This window comes from Podarcis melisellensis, assembly GCF_964234715.1.
Source record: "Podarcis melisellensis genome assembly, chromosome: 3".
NCBI classification, from domain to species: Eukaryota; Metazoa; Chordata; class Lepidosauria; order Squamata; family Lacertidae; genus Podarcis; species Podarcis melisellensis.
In genome coordinates, this window is record NC_138530.1 from 52665837 (window position 1) to 52693051 (window position 27215).

The 27215-nt window shown below is 44.6% G+C and overlaps 1 protein-coding gene across 1 annotated transcript; it reads left to right on the plus strand.

Annotated features, from left to right (window-relative positions):
• The first annotated feature begins 12598 nt into the window (after positions 1–12598).
• Positions 12599–26853, plus strand: LOC309366195 (solute carrier family 22 member 2-like). Its single transcript, XM_081904691.1, has 11 exons — positions 12599–13041; positions 14033–14136; positions 15288–15442; positions 17370–17538; positions 18124–18238; positions 19233–19339; positions 20032–20246; positions 21441–21549; positions 22251–22363; positions 24336–24435; positions 26177–26853. Exons 1-11 carry the CDS (start codon positions 12625–12627, stop codon positions 26241–26243), a joined length of 1671 nt encoding a protein of 556 aa, XP_081760817.1. The 5' UTR covers positions 12599–12624; the 3' UTR covers positions 26244–26853.
• Positions 26854–27215: the final 362 nt, after the last annotated feature.

The following is a 27215-nucleotide window of genomic DNA, read 5'->3' on the forward strand; positions in this document are numbered from 1 at the left end:
GTACACAAGGATTAGGATCATACTGTTAAATTACAGCTTTCGGCTGCTACTTTTCACACTTTTATTTCTCTTTGCACATTCAGAAACATGTAAGTTTTAAAGAAGCTTTTAAAGGTCATTATTGTTTCTGGCTCACAAATTACTCTAGCAAAGGCTTTACAGAAGGTGGGTGCTATCATCAAGAAGGCAGGTTGTGGAACATCCAACAGGTATCTTGGTCCCATGCTGCTAGGTCTTGAAATGTCAACAGCGAAACCTTCACTTTGGTTTAATGGCTAATAAGCAGCCAGTAACAGATCTTTCAACATTGGTGTAATTTGTGTAAAGCTGAGTGTCCCACTTAGCCTCCTAGCAGCTGAATTTTGGGATAGTTGCATCCAGTGCTTTCCAGTAGTCCAATTATGAGGTCACCAATACATGGTTTGCAGGAAAGAAGGCTAAACAATGGGTGGACAATTTCCTTCAGAAAAGGCTGCCACTCCATTCATCACATCAGCTCAGGATGTTGGGCTACATAGTATTAGCATTAATAACAAAACCTGACTTTTAAATCTGTAAAAGCCCTACGAGAATAGACCTACCACATGATTCCCTACATTGCAGTTTCTTCTAATAATCTGGAGGACATAAATGACAACTACATTGCATTCCTGATAGAGTCGCAGCTTACAATTCCAGAAAAGGACATGTTCTCTGAGGCATAACTGATTAATCTTGTTTAGATTTGTGTTCAGCGCTGGAGTTAAGTGGCTCAACTGGACAGCATATGCTGGAAATGGAACATGATAAAAAGGATCTGACTGATTGGGTCAAAATGGTGCGAGCAAAGACCATATAAAAACCCAGATAATTAATCTAGATGCATCTATTCTGTCCAAAGCAGATGTTTTCACCCACTTCCCATTGGTATACTGAAATGCTCTCATTCTTTGTTATTCCTTCTGTAAACCTTAATTCTCATAAATGGATTTTCCAGAAATTGGGATTAAGATATTGTCGTAAAGATTACAGGATTCATACAAGTTCTTATGCTAGCAAATCCTGCAGGTCACAATCCAGATCCCATTGCTGACCATGGAAAGGGATGATCCATGAACATTAACAGTTCCATTGAATACGAAAATCCCAGATGTCTTCCCAATGCACTTCCACTAGATTAACACAAAGCAAGAAGCCACAGAGATTGGAAATGTCACAGCAATTGTCTATATTGATTTAAAATGTACATATTCCCAAGCACAGACATTACTCTTATTCAAGGCACCAGCATATAGTCTCTGGTTCTTTTTACATTTTGGGGAAAATGTGTAACACAAGAAGTATCATGTGATATTATTGGTACATTTAAAGGTAAAGGGACCCCTGACCATTAGGTCCAGTCATGGATGACTCTGGGGTTTCGGTGCTCATCTCGCTTTATTGGCCGAGGGAGCCGGCGTACAGCTTCCGGGTCATGTGGCCAGCATGACTAAGCCGCTTCTGGCGAACCAGAGCAGCGCACGGAAATGCCGTTCACCTTCCCACCGGAGCGGTACCTATTTATCTGCTTGCACTTTGACGTGCTTTCGAACTGCTAGGTTGGCAGGAGCAGGGACTGAGCAATGGGAGCTCACCCCGTCGCGGGGATTCAAACCGCCGACCTTCTGATCGGCAAGCCCTAGGCTCTGTGGTTTAACCCACAGTGCCACCCACGTCCCTTATTTGTACATTCAGCTCTGGGTTAAAGAAGCTTAGGCCTTCCAGGTGTTCTCCCATCAGCCTCAGACAGGATGGCCAAAGGCCAGGGTTGGTGGCAGTTGTAGTCCAACAACATCTGGAGAACAACAAGCTGTACATCTCTATCGTAAACTCTGATGTAAACGCAGTCCCCATCAATTGGAAACTGACAGCATCTCTCCAAGGTTGCAGGCAGCTTTTACCAGCTCTATCTAGAGATGTCTGGGATTGAAGCTAGAGATACCTGGGGAAGCCATGGCTCAAACCTAGGGGCTTATACATGCAAGACATGTGCTGTACAACTGAGCTATGGCCCTTCACCTGGAGGTTTTGCTCGGCACATAATATTTTCATGTGGCAGAATTAGCAAAAGCATACATACTGTTTCTCAAAACATATTACTCATGCAAGAAGCATGCCTCATGTAGATCAAGCTGACTTGAGTTGCAGCATAACTCAACAAAGGGTGAGAGATCAGTTCTGATATAGGTTTAAAACATAAGAATATAAGAGCTGTGTTGGATCAGGCCAAAGGCCCATCTGGTCCAGCATGCTGTTCTCTCATTGGCTAACTGGAAGCCCATGAGAAGCTCACAAGCATGACCTGAGTACAAGAGCCCTCTCCTTACTTTCAGTTCCCAGCAACTGGTATTCAAAGGCATACTGTCTCCAACAGGGCAGGTAGAACGCAGTCAGCATTTGAACTCACATAGCAATCCACAAGAGAAGCAAGACAGAGTGGACCGCTTGATCCAGACTACCCCGCCTACACACACACACAGCTCCAGAAGAGATCAGTCAACATCCACCAGTGCTTCCATGTTGATGTCATGAGGCTCATCTAAGAACATAAGAAGAGCACTTCTAGATAATACATAAGGTTTATGTAGCCCAGTATCTTGTTTCTCACAGTGGCCAACCAGATTCCCCTAGGAAGCTCACAAACAGGAAATGAAGCAATAGCCCTCGGTAGCTGCGGAGCTACTTCCAAGCAACTGGTATTCAGAGGAATGTTGCCTCTGATCCTGGTTGGAACATGTAGCCATCTTCAGGGTAACTTCCTCTATTACTAGTGGACATAGGCGCCGACTCCATGGGGCTTGAGGGGGCCCGAGCCCCCTCAAAAATTCGTTTGGGGGGGCTCCGCCCCCCCAATAATCTCCGGCGCCCCTCCAGCAGAGCGCCATCGCCGCCCCTCCCCCAGCCCAAAATGCACAGGGAGGGGCGGGCTGCATGCCTCCTGCCCTCCCTCCCGAGCAAAAGCTCCACCCAATTTCCTTTGGAGCTGATTAATAGGCGCAGCACGCTCTCCCCTATTCGCTCACGAGGAGGCGGCGCCACTTTATTTGCATATTCATGAGCTTATTTATTATTCATGAGCTTTCCCGGGCCCCTCCAATATTTTTTTGCTGGAAACTGAAGGTACAAGGTCTTGGCAAAGGAGGTACATTTTCTATATAAGCATAATTATCCTTAAGCATCCTGACTGTATAGCACACATCTCAGGCGCTGGAAATCACAGGAGGAGACAGTGCTCTAGTGCTCAAATCCTGCTTACAGGCTTTCCATGAAGAGAGAGAACGGGGATGGGCCACTGGCCTGCTCCAGAAGGCTGTTCTTATGTTCACTGATGGGTAGCAATATGTCAGGGGTGCATTGAATGTGCATTCAAATTGCACATGGAGGATATGTGAGGGATTTAGTGCTCCCTCTATAAATCTCATTCAATTGTCCCTGAATGCCTTTTCCTGAGCCTATGCCCTTCTTTTTTCAAAACACTCAGTCATGCTGATTTCAGCTCTGTGGGAGAAATTCCACAAGCAAAAAAAGCCGCTGAACTTACTATTTTACGTAAATTCATTTGATTTATCTCCTCTCCCCCAACACACATCATAAAACATAACAAACTCTGTTGTGTAAGACCAAGCAGCCAAGCACTCTCTCCTTTTGTGGACCCTTTGTAGAATGTGCAAAAGCTATTTATTTAGTTAGTATCATGTATATCCTGTTCTTCCTCCCCAAGGAGATCAGAGTGGCATACAATGAAAGCTTGTAAAAACAAAACAAAAGACAGCAGACAATAAGAAAACAATAGAAGCTGAAATATCTAGAAGGCTTCAAAAGTCTGATTAAAGATAAAAGTTTTAACTGCTCTCCTAACCACAAACAGCAATGGGGCCATTCAGTCTCCCAGGGAAGGGATTTTCAGGGGCAGGAGGCTGCTACACAAAAGGCCCTGTGGCACATGGGTCTCTGTGGAAGGTCTCAGTTTTTGGGTAGGGTTATATGGAAGAAGGCGGTCCTTTGGGTAACTTGGTCCCTTGTCCCACTTGTGGGCTTACCTCAAACAAGACTGGCCCAAACACCAGGCAAGGGGAGACAACTGCCCCAGGCAACAGGATCCATAAATGTCCTAATGCCCTTCTGCCCCTCCATCACTCCGTGAGGTTGAATTTAGGGGTGCATATCTCAAGCTACATTTGGCACCTACCACTATTGCCAGTTCCGGGTTATCATAGAATCATAGAGTCATAGAATCATAGAGTTGGAAGAGACCACAAGGGCCATCGAGTCCAACCCCCTGCCAAGCAGGAAACACCATCAGAGCACTCCTGACATATGGTTGTCAAGCCTCTGCTTAAAGACCTCCAAAGAAGGAGACTCCACCACACTCCTTGGCAGCAAATTCCACTGTCAAACAGCTCTTACTGTCAGGAAGTTCTTCCTAATGTTTAGGTGGAATCTTCTTTCTTGTAGTTTGGATCCATTGCTCCGTGTCCGCTTCTCTGGAGCAGCAGAAAACAACCTTTCTCCCTCCTCTATGTGACATCCTTTTATATATTTGCAGTGGCGTAGCGTGGGTTGTCAGCACCCGGGGCAAGGCAAGTAATTTGTACCCCCTAACCCGTGGATTTGCGCCCCCTAACCTGTGGATTTGCGCCCCCTAACCCTAACCCCCAGATGTTGCGCCTGGTGCAGCCGGCCCCCCCTGCACCCCCCACGCTACACCACTGTATATTTGAACATGGCTATCATATCACCCCTTAACCTCCTCTTCTCCAGGCTAAACATGCCCAGCTCCCTTAGCCGTTCCTCATAAGGCATCGTTTCCAGGCCTTTGACCATTTTGGTTACCCTCCTCTGGACACGTTCCAGTTTGTCAGTGTCCTTCTTGAACTGTGGTGCCCAGAACTGGACACAGTACTCCAGGTGAGGTCTGACCAGAGCAGAATACAGTGGCACTATTACTTCCCTTGATCTAGATGCTATACTCCTATTGATGCAGCCCAGAATTGCATTGGCTTTTTTAGCTGCCGCGTCACACTGTTGGCTCATGTCAAGTTTGTGGTCAACCAAGACTCCTAGATCCTTTTCACATGTACTGCTCTCAAGCCAGGTGTCCCCCATCTTGCATTTGTGCCTCTCATTTTTTTTGCCCAAGTGCAATACTTTACATTTCTCCCTGTTAAAATTCATCTTGTTTGTTTTGGCCCAGTTCTCTAATCTGTCAAGGTCATTTTGAAGTGTGATCCTGTCCTCTGGGGTGTTAGCCACCCCTCCCAGTTTGGTGTCATCTGCAAATTTGATCAGGATGCCCTTGAGTCCATCATCCAAGTCGTTGATAAAGATGTTGAATAAGACCAGGCCCAAGACAGAACCCTGTGGCACCCTACTAGTCACTCTTCTCCAGGATGAAGAGGAACCATTGATGAGCACCCTTTGGGTTCGGTCAGTCAGCCAGTTACAAATCCACTGAGTGGTAGCATAGTCAAGACCGCATTTTACTAGCTTCTTTACAAGAATATCATGGGTCACCTTGTCAAATGCCTTGCTGAAATCAAGGTAGGCTACATCCACTGTGTTCCCTTCATCTACCAGGCTTGTAATTCTGTCAAAAAACGAGATCAGGTTAGTCTGACATGACTTATTTTTCAGAAATCCATGCTGACTATTGGTGATCACAGCATTCCTTTCTAGGTGCTCACAGACTGTTTGCTTAATGATCTGCTCCAGAATCTTCCCTGGTATTGATGTCAGACTGACATCAATACCAGGGTTTGGGAGGGGTTTTTGAGCAATATGCACTCAATGGATACCTTCCATGTTATATACCCTTCCCATGACCATAACCCATTTGCTTGCTTTTTCTTCTGGGCCTAAACAGCACAAGCTCCAATATGAAGAGGATAAGGCTTGCAAATGTTCTTATTGTTCCTTTTCCCTGCTTCCGCATTAAGAGAAGGCAGATATATAAGCAGGAGCTGAAAGGAGGAAGACCATCAGGGCTAGGACACTCCAGGGATTGAGGGGCCTGGGACATGCTCTGGAGCACAGGTGGGCAAGCTGTGGCCCTCAGCCCAATTTCACATGGCTTTTGGCCTAATTTCATGTGGGGAAATGGTGGCAAAGCTGGAGGAGAAACTGAGAAAAATGAGCGGCAGAGAGAAAGAGAAAAGGGGAAGCCTCACCCACCTTTGGCTTTGACCCTGCTAACTTCAGGCTCTGGCCCCACCGAGAGGGCTAAGCTGCCCTCAACCGATTAACCAGTCCTTGACAGAAAAAAATGTGGCCTTCCCCTGCTTTAGGGGAAATTGCACTTGCCCAAACAGATCCATTTCAGATGGGGCTGCATCTCCTCAGTGGGAAGACAGCTTGATCACTGAAATGGATCTGGAGAACAAGAGTGCAAAGCCCGCTTTCCCCAGAGTTTGTCATGCCGCTAGTGGTCAGTTGTTCTCTGTATATGAGCTAAGGCCATCAGGGCAGCCATGGATTGAAGGAGGGGTCAAGTGGTTCCTCTTTCAGGAAATAAACATCTTGCAGATGCTAAGAAGGATAAAGTCAAACTGTTGTGTGGATTGTTCTGATAATTATCAAATGCAACGACAATGTTTACTCATCTAAAGTGAAATCATTAACATTTTGGATGATATTTTAGAACCCCAAACCAAAACTTTTTGTCCCTAGAGTAACCACTAAAAGGAGAATTTCCTCTTGTATAAGCACGTATCACTTTTCCCCATCTTAAAAACGAGTGTGTGGTAGATTCATTCACACACACACACCCCACACACACCATTTTCCCCTTCAAAATTATGCTCAGTCTACAGGAAATTCAGAGCCAAGGAAGTATGTATCATTTAAATATATGGCTAGTTTTTACGTGTGCTTGTGTGGCACCACAAGATGGTATAAATCTTAGAAATGAAAGTGTTTGTGGCTGCAGGGCAGGAGTGTTGATTTGTCTGCAAAAGCTGTAGTTTCTCGCCATTTCTTGCTGAGAGCAGAACAGTGGTACATTCTAGAAGGCAAATGATGGATGGTGAAAATGCTTCCCAAGTCACTGAAAATGAGAGACAACATTATTAAGCAGCAAACAAACACCCAAAAAACCCAAGTACAGGCAAATGTTCAAAGGTGGCATTGAAAATCTTTTCCTTCTCATCCCTCTAACTACATACCTTTTCACTGCAAACCAAGTTTTGAAAAGAAGGATTTGGCTTGATGCTAGCTTTCCAATTAAGCTAACTGGGGAAGGGAACATTCTAATTGGATTCAGGTAGCTGCAAACAAGTCTTCTTGGCAAGCTTGCACAAAACTCTTAGTTGAAAGGACAAAAGTCCCCCAGAAGTTCACAGATGGGTTTGCATAACACGTTGCTCAAGAGACCAACCGGTAGCTATGACTTCAGTGGGAATCAAACTAGATGGATGGCTGGTAAAGAGCTGCATACTGTGCTAAACATAATTGTAAAGAGGAACTGTGTGAATACAAACAAAATTTCACATAATTGAATCCCTTTTAAAAAAGAAAAGAAAAAGCTCCCGGGATGGGTTTTAAGGGCCTACTAGTACAGACTTTAATAATTAGATCAAAACAAGATTTACTAATGAAAAGGAAGTTCAAAATGTCTTCAAAGGCAAGGCAAGTTTTATTTTTTACATTTGGGATGTGTGTTTAGATCTGTCACTCTTGAACTGTGTTTATTAAAAACGAAACACTAAAGAGCGATAATCTCCTGCCCCCAAAATGATAGAACTGGTAGGATTTGGTCATGTTCAGGCACAGTGAAATCTGAATTGAACCTAGGTCATCACTGATGGTAATAAATTAGATGAGACAAGGTTGACAACAGAGGGTTTTATATGATGTTTCCATTTGCTGAGTTACTTATCACATAGTTTAAAACTTGCTTCTTTCCAACAAATTTTGGGTGGTATCCAAATATCTCGTACCAGAGGCGCAAGAATGCTCACTTGTGCAATGAAACTTCCCTCTCCACCCACTGCATGTCCTCTAAATCTGTTATGGGGATTTCCTCTAACCCTCTGGAACAGATGTGGGGGGGGGAGGAGGTCTCACAGGGAGAAGTGAGTGGGGGTGTTTTATTCTGAAAGCAAAAATCATTGCACTGGTGGAATGAGATAGTTGGATACCACCCACAGAGACCTATGTCTGAAGCAGTGGCGTAGCGTGGGGGTGCAGGGGGGGCCGGCCACACCGGGCACAACATCTGGGGGTTAGGGTTAGGGGGCGCAAATCCACGGGTTAGGGGGTGCAAATCCACGGGTTAGGGGGTGCAAATTACTTGCCTTGCCCTGGGTGCTGACAACCCACGCTACGCCACTGGTCTGAAGGCTAAATTTCTTGATGGAACAATGTCAGCAAGCTATTCAAGTGAGCCTTCAGAAGTAGTAATCAGGCACCTACTCATAGTACAGACGTGTCTTTGCAGATTATTGCTGAAACTAAGAAAAGATGGGTACTGCTTAATCTTTGAAAGCACACCTGCACACTCTTTTTTTCCTTCCAGTTTCCTTGCCGGTAGATGTGTCTCCTGGTGAAGTTCATAAGTCTTCATTGGTTCTTCTGTGTTAAAATCAGGTTTAATTATCTGAGAAGAAAATTCTCTGCTATTTCAAAGTAACCCAGGACATACCATTGTTATATGTTGTATCTGTCTAGGCTTGTGGACTCTCATTTTTCAGGCTGATGGGTGTGCAGTGATTCTAGCTAGCATAGGCTACATTCAGTGGAAAAACTGCAAAGCCAATCAGTTGTAACAGGGATGTGGAACCTGCAGCCCTCCAGATATTGTAGGACACTGACTCCCATCAGTCCCAGCCAGCATTCTACTCTGTCAGTGAGGCTGTTGTACTTTCTACCATTGAGCATTTTGTATCTTGGCTACTGCTCTCTGGCGCAGCCTCTGGTCTCCACATTCCGGACTCCTATGAGATCTTGGCTCTGGGCTCCTATCTCTATATCTGCTGCTAGTCTTCCTTCCTGCTCCAGATCCCTGCCATCTCAGCTGCTTATGTTGTCTCTACTGCTAGCTCTCTCGTGAAGTCTTCATCCCTCACATTCACATCTTATCTCTTATTCTTCCCCACTGCTGGTCTGGCTTCATGGATTACAGCTCTGCATCTCCAAGGTTCCACTGTGCTACCTGTAGCTGTCTGCTACCGTCGTAAAAAAGAGCTAGAAATGCACTTCCGGAAAGAACTAAACTACTACTTGGTAAAAACAACAACAACAGCTTTAGCCACTTGTAGGCCTACAAAACAATTGTCAGACAAATAGGCCGGTCTGCAGGTTTTTGCCTACCTTATAGCAAAACGTCACAACTTTGATGGATAAGATGTTGGATTGGATCCTTAGCTGATCAGGTACCCCATTAAAGGCATCCAGGAAGGGGTGTTTCTGTCCAGGAGTCCACATAGGGACCAATGGGCTATAGCACCATTCCCAATGGTGGCCCTGGTGGGATCATAGCACCTGGTACATGTCAGGGGACAACCCCCCTGTGAGGGTCAACAGGGTCAACCCCCACCCTACTTATCAATCAGCAGGTGGTGTACTTGATACCAGACACATACCCAATGCCTTGACCAAACCTACTTACAACTGTAATCAATAAAAGTTGTGGCCTAGTTCAACCCAATACCAATCCCCTGCTTCTTATTTCTGGTTGGACCCTCACTGGGCCACAAGCACCATGCACCTGAGTATGCAGTCTAGACACTATTTCCCCAAATATATTCATTTTTATGCACACTTTGCCATAATATTTGCATTCTTGTGCTCATTACTTGGCTGGAAAAGTGTGTTGCAGAATTCAGAGGTATGTGAATTTTGAAGAATGACTGTGTTTCCATTCACATATTGTTTCAGAAAGTGCAAATTAGGTCAATTCACCTTTCAATGTGAACTGAATCAAATTTCTCCCCCATCCCTCTGGATCTGGAAAAAGGCACTATTTCCATTATCCAGGTTCCAAGCAGTTGTTGTTGTTGTTAATTGAATTTATATACCGCCCTATACCGCAGGTCTCAGGACAGTTTTGAGCTTGAAAACATTTTTGGGGGCTCACTGAGATGTCTCACGGTAAAGATCACAAATATCTCTTGGTTATCCAGCATCAAAGCCACATTTGCTCATTTGTGTGTGCAGGGCTTATTTTATACAGTAAAGCATCTGAATCTCCGCTCACAATTTGAAATGAAGCAGCTCACCCACAGATATACTGTGTGCAGTTTCCACTGACCTGTTGTAGTGCCAGAAGTTCAGAGTCCAAAAGTCCTTATGTGAACTTGGCGTGTGTGGTGACATACTTTGCCACAAGTGTGAGATTGTGCCATTTTATAAACCGCTAGGTTACTGATTATACAGCAGTAGAAGTGGCCCCAAAGAAGCATTTCTTCATGCTGGGAGATCTTTATTTATTTGTTTGTTTTAAAAAAGGAAGAAGAGAGGTCCTTCTTCAGTTTTTAAATTTTCTAAATACATCTTAGCATTTTTAAATTGCCAGGTGAAATACAAGCTGTAGTGCAGCTAGCAAAGCTATTTGGTATTTTATACAGTACCTGTGTTTGTTTTGCATCTTCTACATATTATTCTTAGTTCAATCCCACTTCAAAGGTTTGGGATCATTTGCCTTATAAAAATAAAAAACCAAAAAGAGTCCAATTGGACCTTGTTGAATCATGACTATGGAATTCAAGATTTACATTGGTGTTAGTAACACAACAGGATATTTATCTATCTATGACTATTGTTTTCCTTCCATCCCATCAGCCTCCAGGGGTGAAGTTAAATCACTGCATTAGTAGCACTGAAGTGACTTCCCCTGGGAGCAAGCCTGGGAAGTGTGTATGGAGATCCTGGACTGCCCACATGACAAGACCCCCCTCTCGGCCTCAACAGGTACTGCAGCATAAAAGGAACATCAGAAATTTAGACAAAACCATGAGCACTGTAACCAGGAAAAATTAACACAACAAAATCCACATCTGAATATAACCCAAGACCCAAAAGGGGTGATACCACTTTGAAGGTATCAGGTTTGATGGTTGGAAGCAGCTTCCTATTTTCATTAGAAATACAGTGGCACCTCAGGTTACAGACGCTTCAGGTTATAGACTCCGCTAACTGAGAAATAGTACCTCGGGTTAAGAACTTTGCTTCAGGATGAGAACAGAAATCATGCTACGGCAGCGCAGTGGGAGGCCCCATTAGCTAAAGTGGTACCTCAGGTTAAGAACAGTTTCAGGTTGAGAACGGATCTCCAGAACAAATTAAGTTCTTAACCCGAGGTACCACTGTACACTTGATCCCATACCTCCATCTTTATTAGCTCACTTGCAAAAAGCTTATTCCTTCTATTTCCTTAAGGCATGTTTACCCTTCTCTTTAGCTGAAGAGGCAGCCTGCAGCTTACAGTGATTGGTTATAAGACAGTCTCTCCCCTCAGGGTTACAAACTAAACGACACTGCACAGAAGGAAAAAGGATTTTGAGAAAACGGGGGGGGGGGACAAACTCAGGCGCTATTTCCCAATTACAAAGTTCTTACAGTAACCAGTTGAAATAGAAACAGATCAAGGAGAGGAGGAGCCAAAGGTTCCTAGTCTCTCAGTTGTACCAATAGGGTGGCCCGGCTTCTCTTCCTTCCATCCTGCTGTAGCCTGATGGGGGTGGTTGCTACCAGGTGGGAGAGGAAAAACTTGGGAAAGCTAAGTTGACTGAAGTACCACGTGGTCTCTCCTCTACCACTCAGCTTGATAGTGCCTTCATCCTAACTAGGCTTTGTGGGAGTTTTTGCAGTCAAACCAACAATGCATATTTATGCTAGTTAGTAAATGAAGGGGTTAAGGACCACAGAGCTGTAAATTTCTAGAGAAGGCATGGTTTCAGGTTAAGAACGGACCTCCAGAACGAATTAAGTTCATAACCAGAGGTACCACTGTATAATAACTTATATTTCCCACATTTTGCATACACTGGGTTTTAAGCTCTGCTGGGGGTGTTTTGGCTAAAGAGTGAGTCAAGCCCTGCACATTTTTTGAATTCAGGCAGTCAGCCATTTTGTTGTTCTTGTAGCTCTACAAGCATGTGGGACTTCAGGATTAACTGGTATCACCCAGTTAGTTCCCAACACAAAGTTTGGGTGCTATAGACTTGGTGGCTAAATGAGACAATACATGCTGACTAAAATAGTGGCTACTACATATAGAAGTGATAATGAGAAATAACCCTGAATTTTGGTTGGATTGAATAAGTATTGGTTATATTACAATATTATAGTTTAGCTGTCATGGCCTCTAAAAGCTGATCAATAAAGATGCAGTTTTCTTAATGAACATAATGTTCCCAGGTTGGATAACATGGAATAATCAGTCAACCGGCCAACAGAATGTGTGAGACATCATAAAGAGAATTCAGATATGGTGTGAAATAGCCCGTTAGACTGTAATGCATGGTTTGTCAATTTACAAAGTGAAATAGCTGCTCCCCTGTGACTTTTGGCCTGATTACATGCTGTTATTTTAAACAGCTTTGCTGCCAACAAAATGCTGAGAGGCACACATGAGATTGTTACTTTCAATGAGGTGCTTCAAATGCAAGAATGCCAACCTTAGATGACATTTTAGAGCACATTGGAGAGTTTGACTTGTACCAGAAAAGGGCTTTTTTTGTGCTGTGTCTGCTCTCTGCTGCCTTCACACCCATCTATGTTGGTATTGTTTTCCTGGGTTTTATACCAGAGCACCACTGCCGGAGTCCTGGAGTTGCCCAGTTAAGTAACCGTTGTGACTGGAGCCTTGAGGAAGAGCTGAATTACACCCTTCCAAAGGGTGAGACCCATGGGGATGCTTTCACTAGCCAATGCAAGAGATATGATGTTGACTGGAACGCAACTGAGCTGAGCTGCATAAATCCACTAGATTTTCCCACTACTTACAGGAACAGAAGCAGTATTCCTCTCACTGCATGCCAAGATGGCTGGCTTTATGATTTCCCAGGATCATCCATCGTGACTGAGGTAAGAAGTAAGCAGCTGTTTTCTAGAAGGCAATACCAACATTAACAGCTGAACCCTGAAAGGATCTGTATGAGTCTGCTGGGCAGCTTAGAGAGTCCTTGGAGGTCCTTCAATAGCTGCTAGAGAGAAGGGCTTCAGGAACACAGGAATCTTCTTCTACCAAGTCAGCATTGTCTGCTTGGACTGGCAGCAAATCTTCATAGTCTCAAGCAGAAGTCTCTCTCAGCCCTACCTGGAAATGGCAAGGATCAAAGCTGGGACTTTCTGAATGCAGAAGCATGTGCTCTGCTGCTGAGCTATGATCCCCCTCTATAGATGCTTCCCAACTGTGAAACTCTTTCCCCCAAGGCAGTTGTGGCTGGCACCGTTGGTATTTACAAATAGGCACTAAGCAAAGTCTGCCCTGTTCATTTGGTGGGCGATTTAATATGACTTGCTGTGAATAGTTCTTAAGTCCCTCACCCATGGGAATTGTTTTCAAGGTTGATTTCAACATTGCTATTAACATTAAGCTTGTTCCAAGCTTAAGCTAGCTGCACTTAGGTCCCATTGAACTCAATGTGAAGAATTAGTCATGACATTGATTTCACTAGGAACCAAGTTCTCCAGTCTATTTTTTTGAAAGCTTTTTGCTTCTCTTTGTTTGTTAATGGTTTGCGTATCTGATTTTAATTGTTATTTTTAATGGTGTTCTTTCATTTGATGCTTGTTCACTGCCTTGCATACTGACAATGATATAAAGGTGGCGTGGAAATGTTTTAAAATAAGCAAGCATAACTCCTACTCAAAAAAGCCACTCTGCCTAAGATATTGCTTGTGTATGGGGACGTTGGAGGGTGGTAGTTGAAATGGCCATACACTTTAGAATGAAATAGTCCTGAGAGATGCTCTTCAAATGATTTGGAATTACAGTTATCTTAAAATCTCACTCAAGGCATGGAATTTAATTATATTTTTGCATTGTCTCTGACCTGGATGTGTTTTCTTTTAGTTTAACCTGGTGTGTGAAGATGCCTGGAAACTGGACTTGTTTCAATCATGTGTGAATGTGGGATTTTTTGTTGGTTCCATAAGCATTGGATACATGGCAGACAGGTAGGTCAAATTTTATATATACAATTGGAGTATTTATTGTTGTATAGCCACAGGCTATATAAGAATGCAGCATAGCTTTGCTGGAAAAATATTGTTTTTAACTGAACTTCAATGAGCTGGCTAAAGTATCTGAACCGATTACTGGCCTCAGCTGCATATGAGAATTGGCTCCCTTCATTTTGTCTGGTGATGGCCCAAGAAATTTGAACTCTTGTATGTACACACCATTAACAGCTGGTTTACAGCACATGCCTAACTCTTCTGTTTAGAAGCAAGTCCTGTTAAATTCAATGCGGAGAGAGAATACATGCAAACGCGGCAGTTTCAAGACAAGTTAATTATGTGGCACTCTGATCCCAAGAGGTACCAGGGCTGCAGATTTTATAGAAAATCATACTTCTTAATATTGTTAATTGGTGAAGATGTGGAAAAGCTGCTTCATAAGCATTGTTTATAGCGATAGCTCAGGTGGTAGAGCATGAGGCTCTTAATCTGAGGTCTGTGGGTTCGAGCCCCACATTGGGCAAAAGATTCCTGCTTTGCAAGGGGTTGGACTAGATAATTCTCATGGTCCCTCCCAACTATGATTCTATAATCTATTCAATCCTAACATAAAAGGTAAATTTGATGAACAAAACAAATTCCTTTTTAGTTTTGTCCAATACAGTGGTACCTAAGGTTAAGTACTTAATTCATTCCGGAGGTCCGTTCTTAACCTGAAACTGTTCTTAACCTGAAGCACCACTTTCGCTAATGGGGCCTCCTGCTGCTGCTGCGCCGCCGGAGCACAATTTCTGTTCTCATCCTGAAGCAAAGTTCTTAACCTGAAGCAATATTTCTGGGTTAGCGGAGTCTGTAACCTGAAGTGTATGTAACCTGAAGCGTATGTAACCCGAGGTACCACTGTAGTAATTTAGCTTATTTTTATAGCTCCACAGCAGAACATATTCTTTGCATGCAGAAGGCCCCAGCTTCAATCACCATGTGAGCTAGGAGAGAGCCTTGTCTGCAGCCCCAGAGAGCTGCTCAGAATCAGAATAGACAATTCACAGTTACATGGACCAGAGGTCTGGTGCAGTGTGAAGCAGTTCCACATGTCCCTCTCCCCTCTTTATATGTATAATATTGACAAGCGTCATTTTTCCCCACAGGTTTGGGCGTAAACGGTGCCTGTTAATCACCATCTTAATAAATTCCATTTCTGGTGTTCTCATGGCTTTTGCACCTAGCTACACGTGGACGGTGGTTTTCCGCTTGATACAAGGATTGGTCAGCAAAGGGGGTTGGCTAACAGGCTACATCCTGAGTAAGGCTCCTTACAGTTGTCTCTTCTGGGAATTAATCTAATAGGGATTAAACTTTGCGTGTGGAATTGCCAGGTTCAACCCTTGGCAATTCCACATAGGGCTGGAAAAGACTCCCTCCTGCCTCCAATCCAGAGATCTCATGCTCATTCACCTTTCTCCTAGGAACAACAGGGATTTCCAGTGATTTGATGGAACTGATAAGGTTGAAACCTTAGAATATTATCAGTCTCTCAGGGTTGTCTTGGGTCCTAAGATATCAACAAACGATGGGATGCTTTTGTTTTCTAAATAGAAATATACTTCCTGTCAAGGCTTTCTTCCATCCAGAACTCACGGGAACTCAATTCTTAGAATTGCCATTCTAAGAGAACAAGGGAGGTGTTCGTGATGAGTTCTGGCACCTCTTTTCTAGAAAAATAGCATTGCTCCCAAACACTCTGTAGAAGCTTAGCTTTGGAAGATCTACAAGCAGCTGTCATGCTCCTGTGGGTGCTCTCTCGGTCAGCAACAAGGACAGGGTGACAGGCGCAACATAATCCAGACAAATCAGAAGTACAGAGAATCAGACTAGGCCCAAACCATGATCCAGAGAAAAGGAGAGCAGAACAAGAAGATGAGGTAAGGTAGAATACAGCAGGGCAAAACAAAAACAAAAAAACCCAGCAACTAGAAGACTCAAGAGGGAGTCCTTATATACTCTGGCCTGGCTCCCCACCGCCAGCATTTTAAAAGCAGTCCGGGATAGCAGGGAAGCGCTTCCCGCTATCCCGGACGGCTGAACCCCTGGCCTACCTGGCAGCAGGGTCAATCCCTGTGTTCAAGGTCCTGCAGCATCCCAGCTGAGGTTTGTCAACATGGGCAGTTGTGAAGACACCTCACATCAGCTCCTTTTTGTACTGTACATGTTGATTGCAGCATCTGGGCTTGAAGAAACATGTGGTCCTCACCTATTCCAATCGTATTCCATCTGAGGAATCATAAACCTCCCAGAGCTAGCAAGCCTCACCTGGCCAGCTAGTGAGCTGGGCTGTGGGCCCTTGCCTGCCTCAGCCTCCTGGAGCACCTCATCTGCTGCTCCCTATGCCTCAGAGCCTGCTGTGTTTGTGGAGACAGGGGGCCCTCTGGCTCTGGTGATGGGCCCTGATGCTCTGGTTCCTGTGCACTGACCCCCATCCCCTTGTCATCCTCTGTTACTCCATGAGTATTTCCTATACCAACCTCTCCTTTCCCATTCCCAGCTTACCCCGGTGTGTCCCAGTCCTGGCTATACCTCTTGCCAGGATCCTGTTCCTCCTCTTCCTCTTCTCTGTTGTCTTGCCGGTTCCTGACAGCCTCCTAGACCACACCCTCACTACAGCTTCTGTTCAAGCAGTTCAGGGATTGCTTACTCATGAGGGGAGCCCTTACTCAGAACAAAAGCTGCATGACACCCTGGGTCTGTAGATGCATGCTATGTTGTTACTTTTAGGCTTGGACCCAGAGCTTTTGGCACAGGCATTCTCCAGGACTGGGTGGTGGTGGGTCCATTGCCACCTCTAACAGCTCCAGAGGTTCTTTGGAAGATCTCCCCATGGAGAAAATTTAAAGGGACACGCATCTCTCAGCTCTGGTTCCCATGGACCCTGCCTGCACCTTAAGGTCTTCACACTGTGTGTGGGGGGGGGTCTGGTTCATCCTTTGAGGACTCCCTATCTGGTACCAGGTCAGGGCTAGACATGACAGTGGCTTTCAACAACAGCTGTGTTGGTTGAGGATGATGGGAGTTGTCGATCCACAGTTTCCCTGGCTGTCGGCAGGGAGGTGGGATGGGATGTGGGAATCAAGTTCAAGGTGGCTTGATAGATGGGAGATCTAGTGTGAGCTGTCTTCAGATCATTTCCCGCACCCATTTGCTTATGTTAATGAAGTGTCTCCACCCTTAAAAAGTCACAGAATTTGTTGGCCTGAGCTACAGAAGAACCGTCGGCATTGTTTACCAGGTAGCCTTTACCGTTGGACTCCTTGTGCTTACTGCTGTCGCTTATGCAATTCCTCACTGGAGGTGGCTACAACTGGCAGTTACCTTGCCAAACTTCTTCTTCTTGCTGTATTACTGGTAAGCAAGATTTCCATTACAGCCAAAAAAGCCAAGGCATCTGTATAATACCAGCATGGAAGCTTAGCTAGATGTATTGGAAGGTACCCAACAGGGCTGGTGTCCAATTCCAGGAGGCTTTGACATGGTGCTGCCAGAGGGCCCCCACTCCTCAACATGGACACCCAACATACAAACACATCAGCTCCCAACACAGTATTTTTCTTCCTCTTCTTCCATTCAAGAGAGCCACTGCTTCATGTTCACCACCAAGCCAAGCAAGGAGGATGGTACATTGGAGCATGTTGACTCAGCTGGGTAGGGTTAGTGTGAGGGATGCTTTTGAGCCCCTGGGCCCTTGACCAGTGCCTGATCTGACTGGCCACTGGGACTTGGACTGGGACTGGTATCCAGCATTTAACCATGTAAAAGAGAACTCACAGTGTAGGATATTTGGCATGGAGGTGACAGTCCTCACTTCAAATGTCTCATGCAACTCAGGCCAACTTCCATATGGCCTTATCCCTTTTTTCTTTACAAGTAATGTTTTTACAGTGTCATGCATTTTGCTACCATCTAGGAATGCCCCATATCTTGCTGTTCTAGGTGCCTTCCGGAGTCTCCAAGGTGGCTGATAGCCCAACGGGAAAATGACAAAGCCCTGAAAATTATTAAACGCATTGCCAAGGGAAACCGGAAGAAGCTGCCTCCCTCTATGCAGGTAACCCGACCCATTTTGCCTTCAAAGTTACATAAGGCACGCCGATGCACAGTTTGTATATGGGTTAGAAATCCAAACAGAGGCCATTTTGGCAAGCCAGAATACATACAGCAAACATGGAAGCGTTTGTAAACTTCAAAACCAATTCTGGTCCCACATGCAATGAAGCTGGGAGGCGTGATCAGTGGAGCCAGATATTGGAGTAAAATAGGCCACAACTTTATTGATTATGGGAGAAAAGGCATGGGCATGGATCTGTTAATCAACTAGGCTGAGTGCTGGTTGATATGCTGTCAACCAACAGATGGGGTTGGCTGGTGCTGGGAAGGCACTGAGCCACTGGTAGGGAGTGCTATGGCCTGTCAACCCCTAACTGGGCTTCTGGACAGGATATGCCACCCTCCAAGACTCATAAAGGGGATCTCTTGATGGCGTGGAGCAGAGTGCCCGTCCCCTGTCCCTGCTTCCTAAAGATTCAGCCCAATACCTCTCCCACCATCACAAGTTGTTACACAGTAGACAAAAACTCACAGGTCCAATCACTGGCTCCCCCGTGGCTGGTTCCACCCCACCCTCCCACAGGGATGCCCAAAGGATGTGAAATGCCATTGGGCCACAGAAGAGAATAAAGACACTGGTCGCTTCCCACCCTGAACCCACATAGGGCTGCAAACATGGCTCCCTGATAAGTCAGGGAACTAGAACGTCCTGTAGAATAATTATCCTCCTAGCCCACTGTGGTTTGATGGTTATATCTAAAATCAAGCTGCACATGTGTGTTTTTTAAAGCTCCTTCACCCATTAAGGTTTTACAAAAATCCCTGCAGCTATGACTGGAAACTTTCAAGCTCCATTCTTTTCGTTTAGATTCCTTCCTGCTTTGCACTAGATGACCCTCAGAATCCCTTCCAACCCTACAAGTCTATGATCCATTTTCCTGCGCCCCCCCCCTTAATGCCCCAATGATACAAACATTGCTTGTTTGTCCTTCTAGGATCTTCAGTCTGAGGAAGAAATGGGTGACAAACCAATCCCTCTATTTCTGGACCTGGTGAGAACACCGCAGATAAGGAAACACACCCTCATCTTGATGTACTCTTGGTAAGGAAAGCCCTTGCAAAACTTTGTATTAAAGCAATTGTTCCAAATCATTAAATTTCTAGGGCACAATCTTCTCCCCACCTGTCCACATGCAACTCGCAGTGGAGAGCCCTAAAGGACTCAATGGAACTTTTTAATTCCCCTTCCGTAGTGAGCATCATTGGTTGATCCACAAGCACTTTCCACTCTGCCAGTCCTCCTGAGGGCTGCCTACGTAGCTCCAATTAGGCCCCATATTTAATTTTAAGCTGCCCTACATATTTGGCTAAGGGACACAGGTGGCGCTGTGGGTCAAACCACAGAGCCTAGGGCTTGCCGATCAGAAGGTTGGCGGTTCGAATCCCCGCGACTGGGTGAGCTCCTGTTGCTCGGTCCCTGCTCCTGCCAACCTAGCAGTTTGAAAGCACATCAAAGTGCAAGTAGATAAATAGGTACCGCTCTGGCGGGAAGGTAAATGGTGTTTCCGTGTGCTGCTCTGCCACATGAGCCAGAAGCTGTACACCGGCTCCCTCGGCCAATAAAGCGAGATGAGCACCACAACCCCAGAGTCAGCCACGAGTGGACCTAATGGTCAGGGGCCCCTTTACCTTTACATATTTGGCTGCAACTATGAGTAGGCTTTCTGCACACACAAAAACAACCCCAGCCCTGGAAAGAGCCTGGCTTCACCTGGCTTCTGTTTTTTTGTCTAGGTTCACAAGCTCTGTGCTGTACCAGGGCCTCATCATGCACATGGGAATTGGTGGCGGCAACATTTACCTGGACTTTTTTTACTCTGCTCTTGTTGAATTTCCAGCCGCCTTCATACTCATACTCACAGTTGACCGCATTGGCCGCCGCCATCCCTGGGCTGCAGCAAATCTGGCAGCAGGAGCCGCCTGTCTCCTTACAGCCCTAGTGCCTGAAGGTGAGCAAGTTGAGCGCTCAAATGGACCTATACGTTCTCTCTTTTTTCTGGCTTTCTCCATAGAGGGCAAAATATACAGGAACTTGGACCTGCAGGGAGAATATCAGCTTGAGAGGGGTGGGGATTCTGAAAGGAAAATGACTGGCAGGGGAAGGGTTGAGCTCCTTCTTTCCTGTCCTGGGTGTAACTGAATCTAGCAGCAAAACCCAGTCATCCAAATATGTATGTGTGCTCAGAATCGATGGGCAAGGAACCTGTGACCCTTCAAATTTTGTTGGCAAGGCCAAACCAAGACATTTTGGCACCTGAGGTGAACTCCAAAATGGCGTCACTCTCCCATCAGGGAAGAAGGGGTGAGTGAAGAGCTAAGGAAAAAGAAAGGGGGGAATATCTACATTGGGAATGGGGGAGGGGATAAAGATTAACATTGGAAACAAGGATAGGAGGAGACCAGCAGTTTCTCCTATTTGCCAAGAGGCTGCTGTAGAGGTGGCATTGGGTGGGGGCTGCTGAGGAGGCAGCAGATCTGGCCTCCAAGGAGCTCTCCACTGCTATTGCTGCCACTGTGGCAGCAGCACCACCACCAATGGACAATGTATTCCTTGAAGGTCAGATCTGCTTCTCCTGTGGATTCTGCCGCCTGAGGTGGTTGCTTCACCTTGCCTCATGTGTGGGTCGGCCCTGGTTGCTGGACTACAACTCAGCGAGGGATGAATCCAACAATATCTGGAGGGCTGCAGGATCTCTATCCCTAAGCTGTCTATATCAAGTATGACTTCACCCTGCTGCAGGGTATTGCGTGTAGGTGCTCTTCACTTCTATATATCCAATGTTCGGATAAGAAAACCCTATGGCAGTCATTTCTGTTAACTGGTTTGCACCAATCTCAAGAATGCTGGCTACATATTGAGCTAGTCTTTCCATAACGGCATCCATTCAAGGTTTCATCTTGCAAATACACAGGGAAACTCCATTTCTAATTCATTTTCTCTGTGTGTTTGTGTACCTGTGAATGTTGATTCATTACTTCCTGACAAATACCAGGTGCTTCAATACAAATACCAGGTGTGCAGTATTTGCCCCATGAAATACAATTTCTAAGAACGTGTAACTTTTAATGCCAATTTTGCAGAGAAAACCTAGGAAGCCACAAAAGCTTTCAACTACTTAACAGTGTGTGCAATGTCTTTTCAGATCTCTATTGGCTTAAAATGACTGCCGCTTGTATAGGCAGGATGGGCATTACAATGTGCTATGAAATGATTTGCTTAGTCAATGCAGAACTATACCCAACTTTCCTCAGGTGAGTGAGCCATCTTCTGATACTATAGGGTGGGCTGGTGTCCCTTTGTCAAAAGGACAAGTTGACAGTCAAATGTAGAGCTCACTACTTAGGCTGCGGGTGCAATATTAATTGTTGCTTTTCATAAGCTGGTGAAAAAAATGTGAAAGTTTATTTATTAATGAACACATTTGTAGACAATCTTTCTTTTAAAAATGCTCAAGATGCCTGTCTTGCAGTTATGAAGTAAAAAAAAAAGTACAAACAGAAATAAAACAACTCTTTAAAAATCCTCAAGAGAACATGATAAAGAAGTAGGAGCTAGCAGGGAATGTGAATTTAATAGCTTTTAATGAGAGTGCTTGACCTGCTTTAATTTCTATTTTCCATTTGTTTCCACAAGTGGCTGGATCTCTGGGGCACTATGGTAACTGGGCAAAAGAGATAAAAAAATTCCTTCCAGTAGCACCTTAAAGACCAACTAAGTTAGTTCTTGGTATGAGCTTTCGTGTGCATGCACACTATCTGAAGAAGTGTGCATGCACACGAAAGCTCATACCAAGAACTAACTTAGTTGGTCTTTAAGGTGCTACTGGAAGGAATTTTTTTATTTTGTTTTGACTATGGCAGACCAACACGGCTACCTATCTGTAACTGGGCAAAAGAGGTGATATTAGATTCTGCAGTGATAGAAATAATGGCTTCCACTTTTATTTTCACAGGAATCTTGGTGTTCTTGTCTGCTCTTCAATGTGTGATATCGGTGGGATCATAACTCCATTCATTGTCTATAGGCTGGCAGATGTCTGGCATGAACTTCCACTTGTTGTCTTTGGTAAGAATATGAACTACTTCTTTTATGTTGAATGAGGGTAGATTATTCATTCTCAGACAGGGGGCTGTGGTTCTCCAGATGTCACTGAACTGCAGTTCTTACCTGCCCCAGTTAGGGATGGGAGAGAAATCAAATTTAAATGTGAACCTAGCTAATTTTCACTTTCTGAAACAATATGCAAACCAATGCAACCATCCATTGAAATACACAGTTCTCTTAATTTTGCAATGCCGTTTTCCAACCACCTTGGTCAATGATCAAGGATGCTGGTAGTTGTGGTTCAGCAATATCTGGAGGACCACATGTCCTGCCTCTGATGCATTATGGGGAAGGATCTGTATCTGTAGGTAGCCATAGGCAGATCAAGCTCTCATCCATACCACTTTTGAATGCATTCAGTCATAAGTCTGTTCCATGCTCTTTCCACATTATTCTCCAAATTCATACTCAACTATCCCTAGCTAAGGTAGGTATACCTAATGGTGAAGAGGATCAGATAGAAGCTGACAGTAAACCTGCAGGCAGCTCCTATAATTGAACAAAATATCCAAAGGATCCTGGTGACCCATCTCCTGTATATTACTTGAACGTATGTTTGATTTTCTGACAGCTGGGCTTAGTTTTGTTCCTTTACCTCAGAGGTTTCTTGGCAAGACATTACAGCTACATTTCTATAGTCCTCTCCCGATAAAACAAACCCTAACTCCTGCTGTCAAAAACAATCCACATCATGCTATTCTGCTAAACAATTCATTTTTATCAAATTATTGTGTAATGCTATTCTCCATTGCAAATCAGGGATAGTTTTAGAATGGCACAGAGAAAGGAGATTGGGGTTACAGAGAAGCATAAAGGCAGGGTTGCAAACAATAGAACCAGTAGGAATAGCCAGGGAAATCTGGCAGTATAACAGCCCTGCCACCTGCCTAAGCATCTCCAAGAATAACCCTGTCCAGGCATTTGTTTCTGCATACATGGCAACAACACATGCACCAGCAGTGTCCCCAACTGACTTGGGATCAGCTCAGTCTGGAGGGAGCTGCTTCAGCATCTGTAGGGCGGTTGTTGGAAGCTGCCCAATCAACCTCCTTCAGACTGAGCCAATCAAGAGTCATTGTGGAAGGGATGAGTCTTATTCTATGTATTCCTACTGGCAGCTTCACACAATAGATATCTGTGGGTACCAAACAACTAAGTAGGACTTGAAAGAGTTCAAATGTAGGAGTTGTCAGTCTTAGAATTCTGAAAACATTCTCTCAGTGACAGCTACTCCTCAAAAACAGTGACTTCAGTTCTAGAACACATTATCTGCATACTCACATCCTTTTTCAAATGCCCAGAGATGGTACATTCAGAGCAAATTCAGAGGAAATCACCTCTGGACATTTGAAAAAGGATGTGAGTATGCAGAGATACTCTGAAATGTAAGTGACACATTTAATCTATATTCTCACTGTGGTGAATTCCTATGAACTGCAGCTGATTCTCCTACCTAAGGAGATTCTGGAGGAAAATGAGATCACTCATAAAATAGTCTGCAGGTGGGGGAAAGGAGGAGAACTTGCATCTACACGCTGCCATTTCCTTTAATACAAAAAAAAAATCCTTCCAGTAGCACCTTAAAGACCAACTAAGTTAGTTCTTGGTATGAGCTTTCGTGTGCATGCACACTTCTTCAGATACACTGAAGTATGTGTATCTGTGTATCTGAAGTGTATGTGTATGTGTGTATCTGAAGAAGTGTGCATGCACACGAAAGCTCATACCAAGAACTAACTTAGTTGGTCTTTAAGGTGCTACTGGAAGGATTTTTTTTTTTTTGACTATGGCAGACCAACACGGCTACCCATCCTTTAATATAGTTCAGCAATATCTTATTGGCACGACTTACAAATTGCTATAGTGCCTTAGTATCGTTTCACATAGGGTAGTCTGTCTCAACTGATCTTTTGTTTGTGCCGTGTGTCTGAAGCTGTGATTGGTCTCATTGATGGTGGCTTGGTTCTGCTCTTACCTGAAACCAAAGGAAAAGCTTTACCTGAGACTATTGAAGATGCCGAAAATATGCACAGGTATGGTCCTGTATAACATATATTATAGAGAAAGGCATTCTTAGTAAATGAGAGCTCTAGGTGGGCATTCAGCAGCGCCGGGAGGAAGGAGGAGTGCCGGGGGGGGGGCATGTGTTCTACATAGGGTGTGCTGCCTTGATCTTCCTGTGTTGAGCCAGATGTGATGAGCTCTGAACAGAACTCCTCAATGACTTTGAAGGAAGGTGCTTAGAATGCTGATAAGGCAGAGGTCTCCGTCTAACTGCATTCAGCAGAGAGTGGTAAGAAACCCATTCCAAGCCTTCAAACTCAGCCTGGGAAGGTCTTCTGTGTGGGCTCAGTAGTTGGAAGTGGAGCTCATACTCGGAACCCCACTGCCCTTTTCACACATTCATGTTGCTTGACTGAAGAAGATGGGTAGGAACAACATATGGCCAGCAGAAGGAATTGTTGGAGAGGAGCAACCAGCAAAAACTAAATTTAGATTTTGAGAGTGTGATTTCCCATTACAGGGGCAAATGAAATCAAGGGTGGGGGGTGGTCACAGCTGGAGCCTGAAATGCATGATCATGTGGATGAGAATGTCCTGTTGGTCAGACAAAGGCAGAAAATTAGGCTCCTAATATTTATACCAGACCTGGCCAATCTGGAAGCCTCATTGTTCCTGCCAGTCATATGGCATATGTCTGCTTCTTCCTAAGGTTTTGAATATAGGTATGGCAGCTAATTTTTGGCAATCACTCATAGCCAAGTATGATTGTCTTCCATAAACATGGTTTTAACAATGAGTCCGTAAGTGACTGTGGAGGCCAATTCTGGATCCACGCATCCTTCCACGGTTGGGGACATTGGTCACGGTGTGGATTTGCCAAGCATGCCTTCCTCTTAGCATGTTTCTCCCTTGCATCCTGAGTTCGAGTGTCTTCAAAGCCCATGACACCCTTTGGTAAAGGCTGTTCTTCAATTGGAGTGCTCGCAGGCAAGTGTTTCCCAATTGTCGGTCTTTATACTACATTTTTTTTAATTGACCCTTAAAATTTTTAAAGTGACCCTGCTGGGAGTACAAGATTCCCGACGGCTTCACTCACAAGGGTCATAGGAATGTGCAAGCTCGCTCACCACAACAAGGCTGATGATCCAGCAAGTGATGGCAGCTAAAAGAGCTGGTAGCAACACCCAGCACCTTTGGGCAGGCCCCTGGGGGCAAGTGTCCTACAAAGACCTATTAACATCAATTGGAGGGGATTTTAAATGGAAGGCAGCTCACAGATGCCTTTTTCAGATTGCTGTAATACTGCCCTCACTAGCAGGTGTGCCAGGAGGAGGCAATGGTGTTAGGTTAAGGCCCCCCAGCTGCAATGAGGCTTGTGACTTCCAAGATTGAGGAGGGGAAGTTTAACTCTTTACCTCTAACCGCACCCCTCCAAAAGCTGCTGTTCACACCCACCCCTCTAAAAGCACCCCTCCAAAAGCTGCTGTTCACACCAGGAGTCTTTATTGGAGCCAAAGGAAACTTCAAACTTGCTGCAAATCACAGCTTTGGAGGGGTGGTTTTTGTGATCACAGCAGGTTCAAACTCTCCCTCACTCCAGCATTCCCACGCCTGACTGAAAGTCCCCTTCAGCTGTTATTTACATTTAATAAAAGGTTCACACAGCTTGAAGAGATGTATTTAGTGTAATTTAGACCCCAAAATCACGGAAGACTAAATTTCTGATTCTCTTTTCCTGTTCATGTTACTCTTCCGGCTTTGTTTCCACAGGCAAGGAAGGCCAAAAGAAAAAATTATTTATCTCCATGTTCAAACCTCAGATGCGGCAACTAATTAAGAAGAGCCATTTTCTGCATGATTTTCGCTTGATTTGGCATTAAAGAAAAATGGAACAAGAGAGCAAACACATGCACACAGGCTGTCGTAATTTTTTGAACTTTCTTTATCCTCTGATTCTTTGCTGCTTATTCACAACTACAGTGTGTTTTTGACACTCTGCGAGACTGGAGGGAAGTTTATCAATCAGGGATGGGGAAACTAATCTTCCAAAGGTTGTTGGACTCCAAATCCCATCAGCCCAAGCCAGCATGGCCAATAATCAAGGGTGATAGTGGTCATAGTCCAGCAACATCTGGAGGGCTATAGGTACCCTTTCCCAGGGGACTTAATCAGTACACAATCTGACCAAACTACAGGTCCAGTTAAAGTGTGGAGAAGCCCTAGGTCTTCCCTTGATTGCACCACACTGGGCTGGGCTATGCTAATAATGAAGTATGAGCGCAGCCACACAAATCCTACACCCACGTTCTTTTACTAGATAGGACTAGTGGAAGGTAAATCCCAATAAATGAACTTGACTTTCTTTGGAGTAAACATTGGACCAGGCTTCGGAGGACTACAAAAGATAAAGAAATAGAAGACTTGTCAAAGTCCATTATGGCAAAGTTTGACAGTTTGTATTCAAAGGGTTGAATGAGTAACAAGAGATGTGGAAATCAGTTTATGAGAACGAAACTTGCTTTAGAGTTTGGCGTTGTTTTCACAGAGTTTACAGCCAGAACAATACCAGCAAAGGATAGACTCAAACCCTACATGATGAAATTCTGTATGTGGTTTGAGAAACAAAAATGAATGGGAAGAATTCATTGCATCAGGAAATAGACAGTTTCTAAAGAAGAGGGAAGTCATTTACATCATTTTGCACTGCATTCAGTATTTAGAAGGACCAATACTGTGCAACAATTCTCCCCATAAAAGTTGTTCTGATTCTGGATACCTAGTTCACTTCACCTACAGACTTTGGGTGCAA